This window comes from Poecilia latipinna, unplaced genomic scaffold (assembly GCF_001443285.1).
Source record: "Poecilia latipinna isolate Pla-1442-1.1 unplaced genomic scaffold, P_latipinna-1.0 Scaffold103, whole genome shotgun sequence".
NCBI classification, from domain to species: domain Eukaryota; kingdom Metazoa; phylum Chordata; class Actinopteri; order Cyprinodontiformes; family Poeciliidae; genus Poecilia; species Poecilia latipinna.
The window spans coordinates 156177-174373 of NW_015112719.1; the positions used below are offsets into that span (position 1 = coordinate 156177).

General features: G+C 39.2%; 2 protein-coding genes across 3 annotated transcripts; both read right to left on the bottom strand.

Annotated features, from left to right (window-relative positions):
* Positions 1-390: 390 nt before the first annotated feature.
* Positions 391-10739, bottom strand: smad4a (SMAD family member 4a). 2 transcript variants are annotated; one of them, XM_015027481.1, is made up of 12 exons: positions 10275-10732; positions 8641-9001; positions 8385-8559; positions 8128-8157; positions 7846-8049; positions 6383-6490; positions 5745-5795; positions 5486-5669; positions 5231-5399; positions 3581-3719; positions 1118-2662; positions 391-874 (listed from the first exon to the last, which is right to left on the bottom strand). In XM_015027481.1, the coding sequence occupies exons 2-11, from the start codon at positions 8878-8880 to the stop codon at positions 2451-2453; spliced, it is 1512 nt and encodes a 503-aa protein (XP_014882967.1). In that variant the 5' UTR covers positions 8881-9001; positions 10275-10732; the 3' UTR covers positions 391-874; positions 1118-2450. The 2 variants fall into 2 exon arrangements, with proteins under 2 accessions (XP_014882967.1, XP_014882971.1); XM_015027485.1 differs by lacking the exons at positions 391-874; positions 8128-8157 and having other exon boundaries at positions 1482-2662; positions 10275-10739.
* A 2546-nt stretch (positions 10740-13285) lies between these two features.
* Positions 13286-16897, bottom strand: LOC106944344 (bone morphogenetic protein 10-like). The gene is made up of 2 exons (XM_015027488.1): positions 15236-16897; positions 13286-14981 (listed from the first exon to the last, which is right to left on the bottom strand). Exons 1-2 carry the CDS (start codon positions 15567-15569, stop codon positions 13927-13929), a joined length of 1389 nt encoding a protein of 462 aa, XP_014882974.1. The 5' UTR covers positions 15570-16897; the 3' UTR covers positions 13286-13926.
* Between the last annotated feature and the right edge of the window lie 1300 nt (positions 16898-18197).

An 18197-nucleotide genomic window follows, 5' to 3' on the forward strand; every position in this document is an offset into this window, starting at 1 on the left:
AAAAAAAAAAAAACTCCTCAGACATGTTTTCTTCTGATTGTGATTTCTTCTTTGTCCAATGATATTTTCTGAATGCTGTGACCTGTTTTTTGAGATTCGTTAGGTGCCATTTGACAGTCTGGTGAGTCGTGGCCATCTGTAGCACGCTGCCCGATGCCGGGACAAGCGTCGAGCGGCGGCATTTGGAGAAGCCTTTTAATTCACCAAAATGTGTATATCAAACTAAAAAGAGAAGTTCTATTTATTTGTTTCCTAATTATTTGTTTATTTAGTGAATATTTTATCGGATATGTTGACTTTAGTGCTTTTCGTGATTTCTTTCTCACCCTTTTTGGATAATGTAACAGTACCTGATATAATATATACAAACTTCACGTGACTTTCTTTTTCCTGTGTTGAGTTTGCTCCATACATGTATATTCTCAAATTGGCAAGCGAACCGACGCGTGTTGTGTATTTTACAGGAAAAAAAAAAAAAAAAAACGAGGACAATTGGGGGACTTTTATATCTACAAGGACGTTATCATTTAGTGTGTCGTATTGATGATGATAGAAACTATTAAAGACACGTAGTTTTGTTTTCTGAATATTTCAGATCTCAGCTCAGGCTAGCTTCTTAGTGTTGGTTTCCTTAAAAATTTGTGATTTGTCTTTGCAGTAAATAAACGTTTTCTTGTTCACCCGTTGTCCCGCCTCGTAACTAAACGCGTATTGTCTGGTTGGCCCGTTAGTTTTTATTCGTACATATAACCACCAGTGTCGTTCAAACTCCACATATTCAGCTTTTATTATATCATTGTGAAGATGAGCATGAAGTAGTGTTTTCTGGAAGTTTTACAGCGTTCAACTTGTGTTTTTATATATATATATATTGCTCAAAAAAATAAAGGGAACATTTCACTTTAATTTTGTGTGTGGCTCCAAATCCAGGCCTCCATTGGTTAATAAATTTGATTTCCATTGATTTTTGTGTGATTTTGTCAGCACATTCAACTTTGTACAGAACAAAGTATTCAATGAGAATATTTCATTCATTCAGATCTAGGATGTGTTATTTGAGTGTTCCCTTTATTTTTTTGAGCAGTGTGTGTATATATATATATACATATACACACACATACATTTATAATGACCAGAATTATAACTGTAAAGGTAGCAAAAGTGTATAAAATACTGCCATATGTGTTGGTTAACAGAGATCTGAATACGTGGTGATCATGAGGAGCAAAACAAACCAGAAAACTAAACTTTTAATGAGCAAAGTAATACTGAAACCACCTCAGTCTGGTCATCTCACAAGAACCTCCAAATGTATATTTGGCATCATTATGGCTTACACTTCCTCGCAGTTCCTTTAACACTTTTCCAGCTGCTGTTTAGATAAGTCTATTACCCAAGTCTGTCAGTAATTCCAGCCACTCTGATGCTGTTTAACCACTCAAACCACTTTCAGCATAAAAGACTTGATAATTTTTTTGGGGGGGCCAACAGCATTTTTTTTTCCTTTTCTACAGAACACAGTAAGAAAAATATCAGCTATGCTAAGAATATATGGATACAGCTGAGTAAACACAAATGAAACTGATAAAGTGCTAATGGACACCTAACCAAAACTTGGTACTTCTGTTGGTTTGTAAATATTTTCAGTACTAATAAGAGGAAAACAAAATAAAAAAATAAAAAAAACAAAAAAAAAAATCAAGGTTCAAAACATTTTGTGGTAACAGTTCTGAATGGTGATTAAAAAAAATACAAAAATGGAGCTGAAAGATTCTGAGCTCTAACTGGGATTTCTGTGTGTTTTTTTTAACTATTTAAAAGAATATAAACTTATCACTGAAATCTTTTTTTTTTTCCTTTTAAAGATTACAAGAGAATGAGTAACATACAGTTTTCCATACAGGCCCTGATCTGAGAGGGAGAAAAAGACTTTCTGGTTAGAAAGTCTTTTCAGCCCAACATACCAGCAGTATACTCAAACTACAAATACATTCAGGACAAACAGACGAGAAATTACAGTAAACGGATTATTAAGGATATTTTATGATTGTAGAAACATTTTTATTATTATTGTTTTGGATAAAGACTTTGCTTTACACAATGTTAACAGAGGGACGACACTTTAATTCGCATGATGCTGGTAAAATGTTTTCAAAAAATACTGTGATGTGCTCAATCAGCAGCGTCCTGAAATTTAGTGATTATAATGCTGACTGTGTGATTTCCAGTTTGGAGTATACCGCCGGCCTTTAGGTCCTTTCTTCAACTACGACCTATACAACATTCATATGATTGCAATCCTCCTTTAGCACTCCAAGTCTACAGATGGAGTGGTCAGTCACGAGTATTTTTTTTAAATGTATTTTTTTTTTTTTTTTACATTTTCTATTGATTCCCCCGCCCCTCTTCCATTTGTATTTTCATTTTTGTACAGTTTGTTGAATGTTACTTCAATCAAGAGGTTGAGGGTCAGCTATGGGCATGGTGTGCAGAACTTCGTCAAGAAGCTGCAGAGCTCGGTGTAGATGGATTTCGATCCAGCAGGGGGTCTCCTTGATGCTTTGCCGCGGGTAGTCGGGCCCCCAGCCTTTCACGAAGCTCATGCGCAGAATGCACAGCCTACGCAGGTCGTCCACGCCGATTCCCGCCGCTGCAGACAAACCTGAGTGGACAGAGCAGACGGCTTCATCACTGTGAGGCAGAACGGCACACAAACTCACTTCTCTGCTTGGAACGAGCTAAGGCTTCGACGTGCATTTTGACAAAGTTAAAAACAGTTTTTGTGTGTGGCATGAGAATGTAAAAAAAAAAATGTATTTATATAAATTTACTGAAACTGGCATCAGTAAAAACCTTAAGAAGTGAGAATGTTAAAATGGTCAAACAAATGGCTGTTTCTACTCTGAAAAAAATGTCTACCCACTTACAAATTTCATCCATTCCTGCAGCTTTATCAAATAATTCAGGCGATCAAAAAGTGTTGATGTTTAATGCTTGTTCACTTTTACAAAGCCAAAAGTTTAAGGATTTATATGGGCTAGTGGCTCCATTAATATCCTATATCAGCCCAAATTTTCATATAGGTGCATCTGAAACAAATACTCAGGAAATGTAAGTAAACTTCTTATTTTGGAGACATAAAAAATTAATTTCCATTATTGTGTCATATATCAAATGGAAATACAAACACGAGAAGTTTGGTCTGATTTAACTTCAGACGGTAAGAGACAAAAAAAAAAAATGGTGGATTTGTCTTTTATTCTGTGTATGCAAACTTCTGGTTCCATCTTCATATGGAGCCTTGATGTGCGTTTATGTGTTCTAGATGATTAGATGCTTCAAATTAAGATATCCAAAACTTGTGATAAGTCATAATGACGCTAAACCCTTAAAGGCTAAAATGCCTGCTCCTTTATTCCGTCTGGTTTTTCCCTCTCCTGCGCTATAATTTACTTGGTCGCAGTGCTTTGAGAAAGGCCCTGGTACTACTTAAGGCTCAACCCCCCACAGGTGGGGATAATGACAAGCAATCATAGCAATACACTTGTTGGAGGCCAAGTGCAGCATTAGGAGCACTCACTGATGGCAGGGGCGATGCCTCCCACTGAGCCCGGCCCCGGGATGTTCCCAGCCACGGCTGCCGCCTGTGCTGCAGCTGCTGCCTGCGCCGTCGCCGCCTGCTGCTGCATCTGCCTGTGGCACTGGCGCAGGTCGAACACCTGTCAACATTCAAAGACGCAACATCTGTCTGAGCAAAGCGGTTCTCGATTAAACAGGGAGGAAAAGATGAACCTGCAGCAGGAAAAGTCAAACTCTAAGCTGTAATTTTTCTACATTCATAATCAATTAGGACTTAAATGCATTGATTAGGCCTGTCACGATAACAAATTTTGCTGAGCGATTGTCTAAAAAAATTATTGCGATAAACGATAATATTGTTTCAAGACCTTTTGACACTGATTTAATGAAAATTACATAATATTGCATGCGATTTCCTGCCATATATGGATGCACTTTATTTTCAAAATAACACTGGAACTGATAAACAACCAAAAACAAACAAATTGATTCTCAATCTCCATTAACAAAAAACGAACTTGAATAAAAACTAAACAACATAAAGCCAAAGTAGAACTAAATACTGCATTCAACCAAAAGAGTGCAGATTATGAAGTCTGTATACTATATTGGCCTTCAGTAATCACTAGATTCACTAGATTTAAATAGAGAAGATGGGCACATCCGACCACCTAATGCAGTAGTTCACACTACACGACTTGTTGCCCCTATTTTCCCCTTACAACAGTCTTAGAACGTTGGGTGTTCCAAGATGGTCACTGGTGATTTCGTAACCGACCATCCTGCAGTGTGTGGTGGATTACGGTGGATCATCGTGGCCGCTCTGATCTAAATCAGGGGTTTTCCCCGACTGGGAGCTTAACCTGAATGTGACAGGTAGCCAATCAGAAAGCCGGATTCTCCTCCTGCTTTCTGAGGGGAAATTACGGAGGGGAATCCCAACATCGGAGATGATATGTGGAAACAACATTAATGTTTATTCAACATTTCCTGCAAAGAATATAGAAATGACAAGGAGAGGAGTTGGAGCCAAATTGCTGCCGCAGCTGATAAACCCGGTAAGTTTTCAGCTGTTCTTCGTTAACGTGACATAAATAGGTTATAATGATTTTCATTCAGTCAGGACTTTACGCTGACTCTAGCCACATGCATCACAGGTAGATTCTAGTAAAGCATTGACTAATGCCTAGTTTTAAAATGAATTAACTGGACTTGTAGCCATTATTTTGTGCCCATGTGGCTGGACACCACACGGCACGATGAACCCGATTGAACCGTTATATCTAGGATTTCTGTCAGGTTTTGAAAATGGGCCGACAGTCCGCCAAAAACTCGTGTCGTGTGCACTGGACATTATACTAAGGAAATGAGGAAGGGAGGGTCAGTGGAGAGCTTTTTTGACCCTTTTTTCATTCAGTGTCATCAATAGAAAGAAAAAAAGGCGGGAAGAGACGAAAAGCCGATAATTAAAATGAGGTCGATAGGTTTAATTTATCGTTCGATTAATTGATTGATCGTTTATCGCGACAGGCCTAGCATTGATGAAGGTCCATCCTTTTCAAGAAATACATTTCTAGTTGATGCTAAACTCAAGGTTGGGCAAAATAAAGCTGAGGCTTCATAGCGGAAAGAGAAGGCGCTCCGCTCTCACCTTGATGTAAGCACTGGGGTAGATTTTATGAACGGCGTCGCCCGGGGCGCGCCCGGCTTCTCGGTCCAGATAGTAGCTCTGAACGAACACTGCGTGATCGCTCAAACAGCGCACCCACACGTCGCCTTCACCTTTGCATTCCAGCTGCACACCTTTGCCGATGTGGAGCCTAAAGATACAAAGAAATTAACATCTTAGCCGCCGCGCGAAATTACTGCTTTAACAAACTACATCAAAAATAATATTTGCTCTTGCCTTGCTCTCTCAATGTTCTCTGTCCTGTGGACATTGCTCAGCTGGCCCAGGCAGAAGCGATCCCCTCCCGACGGATCCACGTAACCGTCCACGGTGACTATCGGGCATGTGGACGGCACCTTGAACGTCTCACCAACCTGGACGTCCATCTCGAAGTACGCAATGGAGCACCAGTATTCTGGAGCTGCAACGAAAGAAATCTTAACGTCAGCTGCTTTTGCACTTCTGGCATTTCCATTGCCTCCAAATTTATACTCACCTGGGTGGTTGGATATAGGGGGTTGGAATGCAATTTCATTGGTAACAGGCCCTGGGGAACATAAGAAACATAAATTAGGAACAGCAATCCATCAGTAACAAACCTGATTCTAAATACACAAATGGTTCTGCTTCATCTACAGCAAAAATAATAATGGAAAAAAAAAAATCATGAATCTAAAACCCATTAAAAATACCAACTGAAAGTATGCAGTTAATTAATAAAATGTTAATAATCAAATTAAATGCAGTAATGTTGAGCCCCTACGTGAAAGCTTCTAGTCAAACACATTCATGTCTGTCTGAAATAACATCAAGACACAACTGACCTACAGCTTATCTAATCAACCCAGATTGTAACTTAAATGACATTTTTGCTTTAAAAGGGGAAGCAGATGATAGTAGCAGTCGTCTAATCTGACTAAAAACATTTCGCAAAGCTTGTTCTGCATTATCTGAAAGATCATCTTACTGCAGTCTCCGCACTGCTTTAACTGCTGCTACTCTTTAAATCATTTACATCGCATCTGATTTTAATGCATTTGTTGCATGAAGAGCGTTCAGTTCATACTTATGTCTTAAAACTGCAGCAGAATTAAAGATTTCTTTTTTTGTCCATCTTTTTCCCCATCCACTCACAGTAATGGCCCGTGTGAGGCATCGGGGGGTGATGCTGTAGATGCCCATTCTGGTGTGGTGGCACCGCTGGGGGGAAGCTGCTGTTTCTGCTCCAGTTCGGAGTGGGATCTGTAAGCACATAAAATAAGACACTAGTGTTGGCAAGTAACTTGCATAGAGATGCAAACAGAACACTCGAATCGAGCGAACCCAGAGAAAAGGCTTAATTTTAAAATGGAGACGTTTGTATTCTTTTTGCTTTCGTCAACATCTTTAATGCAGCAGTCAGTGTGATGTTAGCTTAGAAAATCAGGAATAAAAAAAGAAACACCTGATATTTACACACACTATAAAAATACACTCAGTCTCTAACATTCCTATTTTCAAGCAATAAAATCTCAGTTTACATAAAGTAAGACAACCTTTAAATAATTACTTTCAAAATGTCTTAAAAAAAAAAAAAAAGTGGAAATCCCCAGGTGAAAATGTCATACCTGTGTAAGCTTCTGATTGGCTAATTCACAACATTTGGAAATGAGCCACACTTCAAACACAAAGCTTTTTTGTGCAACCTGGAAAAAAGTTCCAGGTCTGTCTATCCAAACAAGTTAAACACCATGGGACTGTCCAGCATTCATCAAGTTCAGGAAGGAGACGGGCATAATTTAAATATATGCGCATATTAATGCATCAACAAAAGAAAAAAAAAAAAAAACTGCTGGTTGAAGCTGGTTAGACAGAAACATCCACGGTGAATTGTGGATGTACGTGACGACTATTGTTAAAACTGGAGGGAAAAGAGAGACACCAACTGAAGAACGGAGGTTAAAGCGTCGCTTTGCTGCAAGATGGACTGAACTACCACAGGAAAAAACTGATGGCATCATAAAGAGAGGACATCATGTGGAAATACTGAAGCAGCATTTCAGCCAGGAAGTTAAGTTTGGGCATCAATGCGTCTTCCAAATGGACAGCGACCTTAAGTGCATCATGAAATTAATTCCAAAGCGGCTCAAGGTGAACAAAATCAGGGATATAGAGAGACGTTACAAAGTAATCCGAACCACTTTGAAATTTCACTTGTTTTTGTTTTTTTTCTTCAAAGTGGGATCACAGTCACTGCTAAAAGTAACATACTACCTACTCATTACTACTTCATACAGCCCCACTTTAAAAAGAAAAAAAATACACCGAAAACTTTGTCTCAGTGCTTTAGATTCCTACCAAAACATTTGCAGTTTCTCATAGTGACACAGAGTGAGTACATTCCAGATCTATTCATTTATATATTTGTATAAATTTTTTACCATCTCTCAAGATTTAAAATATTGTGCTTTTACACTCATCTCTGTTGTAATTTACTTAGATTTCGGAAAAGGACCTCAAGATCGTGCGCTTGTTGATTTGCAATAAACTGATAAATATAAAGTTGTTTTTTTTTAACCGACTATCATCTAAAATCTCAAGTCTGTGTCATTTCTCACTTGAAGGTCCAGCACTAATGGTGGAGAAAGCAGAAGAGGAAGCTGAAGTGCTGCCCTCCGATGGGGGCAGTAGGGGGTTGTTGCTGAACGTATCCGGGGGGACGGGCCTCGATGGAGGGTGCTGGATTGTCTGCAGGTGGCTTTCAGAGCTGGAGTGCGACTGCTGGTTTTCATAATCAAACTCGTCTTTCACTATAAGAGGACCTGGCAGAAAATGACAGACATGATTAAGACTGATGAACGTTTACAATGTCGCTGACGAGGAAAAGGAAAGCTTTGTACCTGAATTTGAAAGGGTCAATGTTGATAAGTCTGCAAACACATTAATAAAAAAAAACAAAAACAAAAAAACATGTGAATCAGTTTAAAATTACTCATTTTAAATTTAATTCTTACTTACAAGCATACAATATCTGTTCTGACACATGTTAATCCATGTAAAAATACACTGTAATCTCTTAGTGCACCATTCTAAAATTATTGGCAAGTTGAATAGCAACTACATGACCAAAATTGATGAACATGTGATCCGAACTTACCAATTCCCGGAGAAACAACCCTCTCGTAGTGGTACGGGTTGACACAGACGCTGTCGCATTTCAGGTCAAATGCATACTGGCAGTACTTCACGTGTTTTAACTCATTCTTGTGGAGGTCCGGCCATCGCCACAGTCTGGCATAGACGACATGGGGGAAACCTTTACGCCCTGCAACCTGCAGAACACAGAGGAGTTTCAAATATGATGTAAACGAACAGCATCGAGTGACGCCTGCGAAGGAGGCACTATAATTTACCTGTAGGCGTCCGTCCAGAGTTCGCTGTATGGTTACGCACTTGCTAGGATGAGCCCCGTTTGTGGTGATGGCAGTAATTAGAGAATCCAGCTCATCCTTCTTCTCCTTCAGCTTCTTGACAAGGCTCTCAATGGCCCGCTTTGCAAAGCTTTCACTTTCCCCTCCCTGCCGGTGGCACATGAGGCTGTGCACGATGCTCAGGCAAGCGTCGTTGCTTGTAGGAGTGTTTGTGATGGACATCTTGCTTTGTAGTTTTCAGGACTGGGTGGGCTTTCCAGCTGTGTCCTTTATGCGTTTCTGTTGTTGTTGTTGTGACAACGAGAAATTATTCCTCTAACCAAAGCAGCCCACGTTTAGCCACCTATAACAAGGAAAAAAAACAAGAGAGCAAAATTTTATGACCTCAAACCAAAATTTTAAAGCAAAATATTTTTTTGAAAAATTAACATGCTCAACACATCAGCAATTTACATGTTTTTTTTATGTTTTTTTTTTTTACTTATATTAAGATAATAGTGACAAAGAAGTTACACTTATCTTTAAAACAATTAACTACATTTAAATATAAAAGTAAATCTCCATTTTTTTTTTTTTTTACTGAATGGAGTAGAACTGCATGTACAACACAATGATAGTTTCCAGTTTCCAGCCACTAAATGTAATATGTACAGGAATTATTTTAGGATAGAGTCATATTGTTGTTTTTCTTACATGGCATGCATCTAATATTATCTCACATATTCACATGTTTACATTAATTCAATGTAAGTGTAAAGGAATATGGTCCTGATTTCTCAGAACCTCAAGCTACATCTTTATGAGGCCTAAATTATTCTAAGTACCTACAAAAGATAATCTAAGGTTCGAAAAGGACTAAAATGGGAACAAAATAAAAACACCTTAAGATATTGTGTCAAAAATGGTTGAATAAAATCTATAGCACAGAACATTTTAAGCTTAAATTTATTATTTTTAAAGGCTAATAACTTAAAAGCTACCACATGTGTTTAATTAGGAAAACGTTGTACATAATCCTGGAATAAAAGAGTTAGCTCTTTTCAGAGAACATGGACATACCAGGGCTGTACAGCAAATACAAGCTCTCTGTTAACGTATAAATAAATAATTATTAAACACAAAAGCTAAACTTAGTAAAATGTTATGTAAATTAAAAGTGGCAACCCCCGTACCACCACTGTAGTCATACGGCGATCCTCACTGGTTCACAGAAATGAACACTTTACCTGAACCAGCTGACAAATTAACAGATGTATGAAATGATTAAAGTTACTAGCAGAAATTCAGCAATTATGATTTTAAACAAACAGTATTAAGAATACTTTGCTAGTGCTACCCAAGGTGGCTAATCTAAGACACCCAATAACGTAAAGTAAGGGGGAAAAAATAAAGCTTACTTCGAGTTTGCCTTGAATTATCCTGCTGTACCGGTATAATTTATGATTATATGTTCGGATAAACGCACACTTTTACAAAATAAGCCACAGCAACACAATACGGGGTTACCTAGCATGGCTAAGCTAAGTAGCTCTGTTAGCGACGGCTGCTATTTAGCCAACAAATAAAACAATATATTCAATAAATGGAAGCAGTTGAAAACGAATCTGTTTACTTACAGAAATTCTCAGAAAAGCAGCGTAGATCCACTCGTAGAAGATGGAGTCAACGAAGCTTTCGCTTCCTAAAACCTGACTGGCTATCTTACGTTTTGGTTATTGTTGCTAGCTTGCTAACAGACCAACTTGACGCTGACGAACCTTTCTTTCTGTTGTTCCCGAAATCCAGCATCTCACGAAGTCGGACGTACCACTAACTAGTCTTCTCCGCACACGTTCACCTAATCAACCTACAACACTTCACTGAAATTCAACCAGGATTTTTATGCCAACCGAATACAGATGAATGCCTTATTGGCCACGAAAATAAACAAAATCTCTCCTCCACCCACCACGCTCTGACTGAGCCGTGACAGGCGTGGCGCTGCGGTGCAGCTCCCTTCGCTATACATTATGAATGCTACTACACAGGTAGGGTAATCACGCTGAGTTTATGTTAATTATATTTCTATTATAGAACAAAATAACGTTTTATGAAATTCACAATAAATCACAGATCTGTGACTGTCAGAAAATCTGCTCAATTGTTTTGATCATACTGCGCATGTGCGGATATGTGGGATTCAGAGATACCGCTCTGAACATTTTCTATTGTCCTCCATGTTTATATAGCACTAATTTTCACTACGGGTTCATTATGTAAACATTGTTCTTCTACAGTATGAAAAGATGACAGTGCCTTATGAACCTGTGCAGAGCCATGTTACCAAAGTTAAAATCCTCTCTCAACTATTAAAACTTGGTTAAATGCTACCCTTGTAAAATGCTGTATGACATAAAATAACAAATAGTTACACAACGAACTGACTTGGTTCTTTATATAATCAACTATTTTTAATTCGCAGAGGGTTATGAATCAGTCTACACACACCCTTAATATTAGTAAATGTCTCCCAGGGAAACCACAAGCTTTTAGATGGCAACAACATCTCAGCATTTTCTTTTTAATATGTAATCACTCCCCTTTGAACTGGTAGAGTTTATTTAAAGTATACAGCCATCAAACTAGCTCAAAGACTTAGCTAAATAAGGAATTGTAAACTCCCCATTTAGGAGTTTATTGTAAGAAAACCTAAAATATATTTTTAAAAAGTATTGCTTTATTATTTCCACAAAGATGTTTATGCTTTTCTTCAGTTGTATCCACTCTATTTATTTATTAGGTACACTTAGGTAGTACCGGGTTGGACCTGGTCTTTAGTGATCTTGTGTAAATTGTAGCCTCAGTTCTCTGTTTTAGGTGAAAGGAGTGGCATCCTGTGTGGCTTCCTGCAGCAGTAACCCATCTGCTTCAGGGTTCTATGTTTGCCTTTCTATCATCTCAAACTAGTCTCCATGTTCTTCTTTAACCTTTCACATCAAAGAGGTTTTTATTTTTTATTTTTAAAGCTCATTTGTTATTTTCTCTTTTTCAGGCTGTTCTCTCTCATACCAATCACACAAATGGGAGTGAAAACCACAGAAGACCAGTAGTTTGATACTTTCAGTACCAACAACCATGCTGTGTTCAAAGTAACTTAAATTTGATCCCTTTTCTTTCCCATTCTGATGCTAAATTTCAACTTCACCACGTCCAGATGCCTTTGTGCATTGAGTGGCTGCCATCTGATTAGCTTATTCACTATTTTTGGTTTGACAATTGAGTAGCTTTACCTAAAAAGCTTCATACAGGTGAGCGTAGACTCGGTGCTGTTAGGTGCAGATCAGCCTGTTCGCTGCCTGGATTTCTGCCCTGCATATTTTGCTGCTATTAATCCATATGCTGAGTGAAGATCCTCCACACTGGACAGAACTTGAGGGTTGTTCCTGCTACCTACTTCCAACTGTTAACAGCAAAAGCTAGGTGATGATGTGGAGCGAATATTTCTTTTTCCATTTGTACCGTTGCCGTGGCTTTGTTAAGAGTATAAGCATGCCATTGTCAGAAAAGGAAAATGGGAGGGTTCTGAGTCCAGCGAGCAACCTGATGTCATGATTGTCAATAGGACATGTTGGTCCGGGAGACCAGGAATCTGACACCACCTTCTCACAAATACTGCCACTTCGAGTGGCGTCTCACCCTGAGTGATGGCTTACAAGACTCCAGGCTCTGACACCTCTTTATCAATATGGCATGGAAGCGGACCGAGAGTGGCCCGCCAGGCATGTGGCTGTGGAAGGATGGGGATTAAGGTTGTTAGATGGAAGCGATGCGATAACCTGACATTGGCATGGTGTGCACGAAACAGGAAACTGAATATGTTTGTTTTTCATATATCTTATTTTAGTAAGCACAATGCTATTCACACCAGTGTGTGACACAAAACCGGGATGTGAATTGTTTCTACAAAGAAAGATTTCATAGAAGCTGAAAGTCACATTGGATAGGCCAAATAATTACTTTTTCTTTTTTCTTTTGTTTTTGAAAAGATGCCCTGCGGGGTTCCACGACACTTTGAAAAGCCTTCTGTGATCCAAAATAAGAAAAACATGTTTCCTACAAGTTTGGCAAGCATCTCGGAGAAAGAATATTACATTTGTCTACTTATCTCAGATGTTCCAAGATTCCCCTGGACAACCTCATAATTTACAGTTTTGTAGTAAATGCATAATTTTCTTAAGCATCTTGGCAGGCTGGCGTTTTTCATGTTTTTCATTTTCTTTTCATCGCTTGACTTTTTCTGGTGTGTATTACAATAAAAGTTCTTCTCTTTTACAAGTCAGATTTCACCTCTCTTGCAGGAGATGAAATCAGAGTTGTACTACTTTTGACCTTATTCGCTATAAAAATGACAAAACGTTCTTTTTTTACCTACAATTGCTGATCTGAAATTATAACACCCAAAAATCCAAACCTGCTTGTTTCCCACTTTTATTCATTATGCAGTGCCTTACAAAATGATCCATACCTGTTAAACTTATTCATATTTTGTCACTCTAGAGCCAGAATAATTATTGAATTTTATTGGGATTTTTATTTTCCAGTCCTATGCAAAGTAACACACAATTGTAAAGTAGAAATTTTGTTTAAAAAAGTTTCAAAACTGAATCAGATGTGTATTCTGAGTCAATACTTTACAGAACCCTTTGGCACTGTAAATAGTCTTTTTGGGTATATCTCCAAAACGTTTGCACATTTTGGCTAAAATATTTACAGATTTTTCTTTTTAAAGTAATAATGGCAATGCACAATTAATAGCTGTCCATCTGACATTAAAACTAGAGTAATCATAGGTCCTTTGGCTAAAAATCCCAATGTACTGCATACACTGAAATTCATAGCTACAATGTGACAAAATGAGAAAAAGTACAATGGTTTTGAAATATTCTGAAAGGCATTTTAATACTGTATAAACATGGCAATCCATTGCAATATATAACGATAAACTGAAGTGCTTTCAAAACACGATGAAAGGCAAAAATGCATATGGAGCTGTGGTAGGCTAACATGAAACACTTTGTTGCATCAGTTCAAAGTATTTCTGTTCTAAATTAACAAAACACTCAGGGGTTTGCCTTTATACAGCTGTAACTTTCCATCAAGTTTTCATCCCGGATTTACAATTAGTCCACTGTATGAAATCTCTGATTCTCTGGAAACAAGCACACGAGCATGATAAAGTAGATTGATAGATTTAGATCTTCAACTAAAAGTCTGTTTTTCTCTGTGACGTTATCTGCAGCCGCATTCTGCCACCACCATCCCCTCATACTTGTGGTTGAAGGTAACCACTCCGTTATCGTGATAAAGGAGGGAGATTGGCTCCAGCTTTGTGGGAACGCAGCAGGCAGCAGATGCTCGTTCGGGGCGCCTGAGGCTCAGCCGAGTCTGCACTATGGCATGCTTGGTGGGAGAAACCTCTGAGGTCATGGGTGGGCTGCACACGCCGTTGCACTTGTACGCTTCATACCCCAAAGGCTGGATAATCCACGAGTCCCAGCCGATGTCTTTAAAATCCACGTAAAGGGGCGACCGCCTGCATGACTCGGTGTTGGCGCTGCGGCGGATTCGAGGAGGCGTGTCGTAGATAAGATTGGACCGCACCTCCAGGGCAGACTGGTCGTCCAGCTCATCCTGTTCCGGGTGGTCAGCGTTGGGATTTGCAGGGTCATGAAAAGATTTCTGGCTCGTTATCACGTTATCAGGAAGGTCATTCTCATGCTTAATCATCTGACTCAGCTCTCGTCTGTCTTCTTTGTGATCTCTGCTCTGGTCATCTGAGAACACAATTATCACTGGATTGTGTTGCCCCTCCACTCTCCTGTCAATATCAACCTGTGACACACTTTTGCCACTTCCTGTTGCTTCTCTCGTGGCCCTTTCCTCGTCTGCCCCCAGGTTCTCAATGTGAACCTCCAGCCTATGAGTTGTGCCCCCTGACTTCTGCCAAAGTGTCACCACATGAGTGAGGTCAAATGACACCCAGCTATTATCTTTGGCATGGATATGCTTTGTCACCAGTTCCTCCAAATCCTTCATTGCCTCCACCTCCTCTTTATCCCTCTCTCTCCCTTCTTTCCCCACCTCTTTTGTCCAAACAACACCATCATGTACCTTGTAGATTGTCACCTTGCATCTGAAGCCGGCATGTGGTCTTTGGGCCTTCCGCACAAGCATGAAGAGTCGAAGCTCAGCCATTGTAATTTGCTCATAGTGTGGCATGGAGATATTGAATAGGAGGGGATGTATCCATACACCAGTGGCTCTTATACTTCGGGGGGAAGAATCTGAAATCAAAATACCACAAGAAGTATCTCAATGTTGTCTGTATGGGCTTACCAAGTAAGCTAGCATTAATTTGTTGAATTTTCACAAAAAGATGGTTTTGTTGGACACGCTACATGCAATACTTAGAGCATCTTTCTTTGATTTCGGTAACTCAGACTGTTCCATCATATCCAAGACACAACCTCAAACATGATCTTATTTTATCTAATTTATCTAAATACATTTAGATCAATTTGTTCAAAGAAGTTTGTACCTTCATTCTTGAAACTGCGCACAATGTCGGCAGACGGCATTGCAGTGCGGTCATTGGCAAATCGATTGTAGAGCTCCAGCATGTACTCTGGAAGTGGCTCTTTCTGGGCTGTAGGAGTCCTAGGCTGGGACCTTAGCCTGGTGAGGTTCAGTGTTGCCAGAAACTGGCTCAAAAAGTCCTGTGCACTGTGGAGAGGACTGTTGATCACATCCATGCCGACGGATGTCCTGTGGTAAGTCTCTGCAGACTTGATTGGACTGCTGCGGCTCAAGCCAGTTAACGCTGCAATCACAATATTTAGGAACCCAAGGTTTGAGAAAACCAAAGTGGTCATTCTTGAGCAGCTGAAAAGTTTAAATCCAAAGACAGACAAGCATTTGATGAGAAAATGTGGATCTCTTGGAGACTTTCCTTCATTAAAGTACAGCAGGTTGCTGAAAACAGCTGTGCACCGGTTTATCTTGAAGTTTGGTCGTGAGGGCAGGGCAGGGCTGCTCTGCTGACATGTTTGGAGATGTCGCTAAGGCCCTGCTCTGCCCTCCTCTTTCTCACCACACCAGGGACTTATGACCATCCATACACTCATTTGATTCTAACCCCAACTTACAGGGACTTTTGATTAGAATCACTGAGCTGACTTTCAATTCAAACTACAAGCCACCCTAAAACTGCAAATCCTCTGCTTGGATTTAATTAAGAATTTAATTTGGTCTACAAACCATGACACAGTCTCTTATAAACAAACTTGTAAAGCTTGTAGAGTTTTGTTGTTTCTCTGTATTTTCCTCCACAGTGCATTTTGGAAGAAATCTACAACCACATTTGCAAGCACATTTAGATCCCCATAAATTCTAATTTATCCTGCTGCTAATAAAAACTTGAACCCAAATGCGTTGATTTAAGCCTTTAGGCTTGAACATGTACATCTAAGCAAGATGGAACCACAGCAGCATAATGCTACTGTTACCATGCTTTATGTTTGGCACTGAGTTATAAACTTGAAATCCTTACCATGACTTCCCCAAACATTCTCCTGGTTATTAAATACATAAACCTTTTCAGCATAATTAATGCCTTGTGAATGGGAAAAGAAAGAGCAGATTTTGGAGATGGGACTTTTTTCTTCAGCACCAGGATTTGGGTCCAAAAAAGCAGAACTAGAAAAGCAGCAGTAGTATCGCTGAGGGTGTTTGGTGTTTATTCCAAATGAGATGGTTTCATGGAAATAAATGGGGAACTATTCATAACCGTGGTATCACGTTCTCACTGTGATTTTATTATGTTTTTTGTTGGGGTTTTTTTTTATCGCAACATACTTAACATAACGGGAAAAAACTAATTTACTCAAAAATGATGATGAGAGGGCAATAAAACACAACTAAACTGGAAGAAGAACATTAACTGGTCTTGCAATGCAATCAAAGAAGCAACCTCAAGAATAAAATTTCCACTGCAAATGTTTTGGGTAGAGTGTCCCTTTATGCTGCGATGGTAAGAGTAAACAGGAAATCTCACAAAGGGGTGATTCATAAACACACAGTAAAGAGGCTGAGATGGGGGGGTGTTAGAGAATGAGAAAAGGTTAAAAAAAAAAAGGTGAGATTAAACATAAAATTCTTTGGCTGATGATCTGCTTGGTGTATCATCCTGAGTTCAAATGTAAAAAAATAATAATAATGGTAATGTAATTATTAGATGTTAAATGTTTTCCTTGTGAACAGAGCAAGCAATAAAGGCAAGACATGATATGTTTAAGGGGATCCTCCTCATTCACAGTTCAAAATGGATCAAGCAGATGCTTAGAGCCAGTTTCTAAATGTGACTGATGTGTGTCTAACTTCTGGAAAAAAAACTTACTCTATAAAACACTTGTATTAAATTGTTTTGGTAACACTTTATTTGAAGGGGGTGAATAAGACTGTCATGACACTGTCATAAACATGACATAACACCTGTCATGAACATGAATAAGCACTTTTAATACAAAGTTGACATTATTCAAAATGTCTTTATATGACAACTTGACATTAACCAAAATATCATTACTGTTTAAACTTTACCTTTAATAACATAAAGTTACCTAATTTTTAAAGTGCAATCAGTAATACTTTTATAACAAATTTATATCAGTAATGATTTCTTGGTTAATGTCAAGTTGTCATAACAAAGGCATTTTGAATAATGTCAACTTTGTATTAAAAGTGTCATGATTTACCGAATGACAGTTTGACAACAGTCATAAATATTCATGAAAACTTATTCATGTTCATGACAGGTGTTATGTCATGTTTATGAAAGTGTCATGTCAGTCTTATTCACCCCCTTCAAATAAAGTGTTACCCAAGATTCTAAATCTAAACTTCTCTAGGAAAGGTGACAAACTGTATATTATTCTTGATCCCGATTATCACTTATTGTTTTATTTTTCATACTTTAATTGTGTTGTACTTTAATTCCCTAACAAGGAGTCAAATGTGCACACACACTCTCCACTCGCACACACTCACACACACAGCCATCAGAGCTAAGGAGACATGTAGTCTGGACCACTAAAGAACAGTAGGGGGTGTCTTTCAGACTCACTAAGAACAGGACTGGGTAGTGATAAAGAACTACAACAAGTCAATGACATCCCCTGTATCTCATGACATCAAAAGCTACCAAGTGTTGTGGATAAGAGGTGTTAAAATCATTAACATTTTCACCCCCACTCACCCCTTCCCGTGCACTTCCCCTGACACTCTCCCTTCTGGACCCCACTGAGCTCCACCCCCACTTACGGACGCCCCACTGAGACCCTCCCTCCACTTCCAGTCCCCCCACTAATCCCCCTCCCCCGCTTCCGGACCGCCCACTGTGCCCCTCCCCCACCGGAAGCCACGCGCACCTGTCCAATTTGATGAAAGGGTGTACCTATTATCTGTAGTCTCCTGTGAGACAGAGCTTTAACTCCCACGTCCAG

Coding starts and splice junctions, on each gene's coding strand:
- LOC106944344 (XM_015027488.1), bottom strand. CDS start 15,569: ATGACCACTTTGGTTTTCTCAAACCTTGGGTTCCTAAATATTGTGATT. Junction 14,982..15,235: donor GCGCAGTTTCAAGAATGAAG/GTACAAACTTCT, acceptor TTTTGATTTCAG/ATTCTTCCCCCCGAAGTATA.
- smad4a (XM_015027481.1), bottom strand. CDS start 8,880: ATGTCCATCACAAACACTCCTACAAGCAACGACGCTTGCCTGAGCATC. Junction 6,491..7,845: donor CATTAGTGCTGGACCTTCAA/GTGAGAAATGAC, acceptor ATGTGCTTACAG/ATCCCACTCCGAACTGGAGC. Junction 3,720..5,230: donor ACCCCAGTGCTTACATCAAG/GTGAGAGCGGAG, acceptor GAATGTTGACAG/GTGTTCGACCTGCGCCAGTG.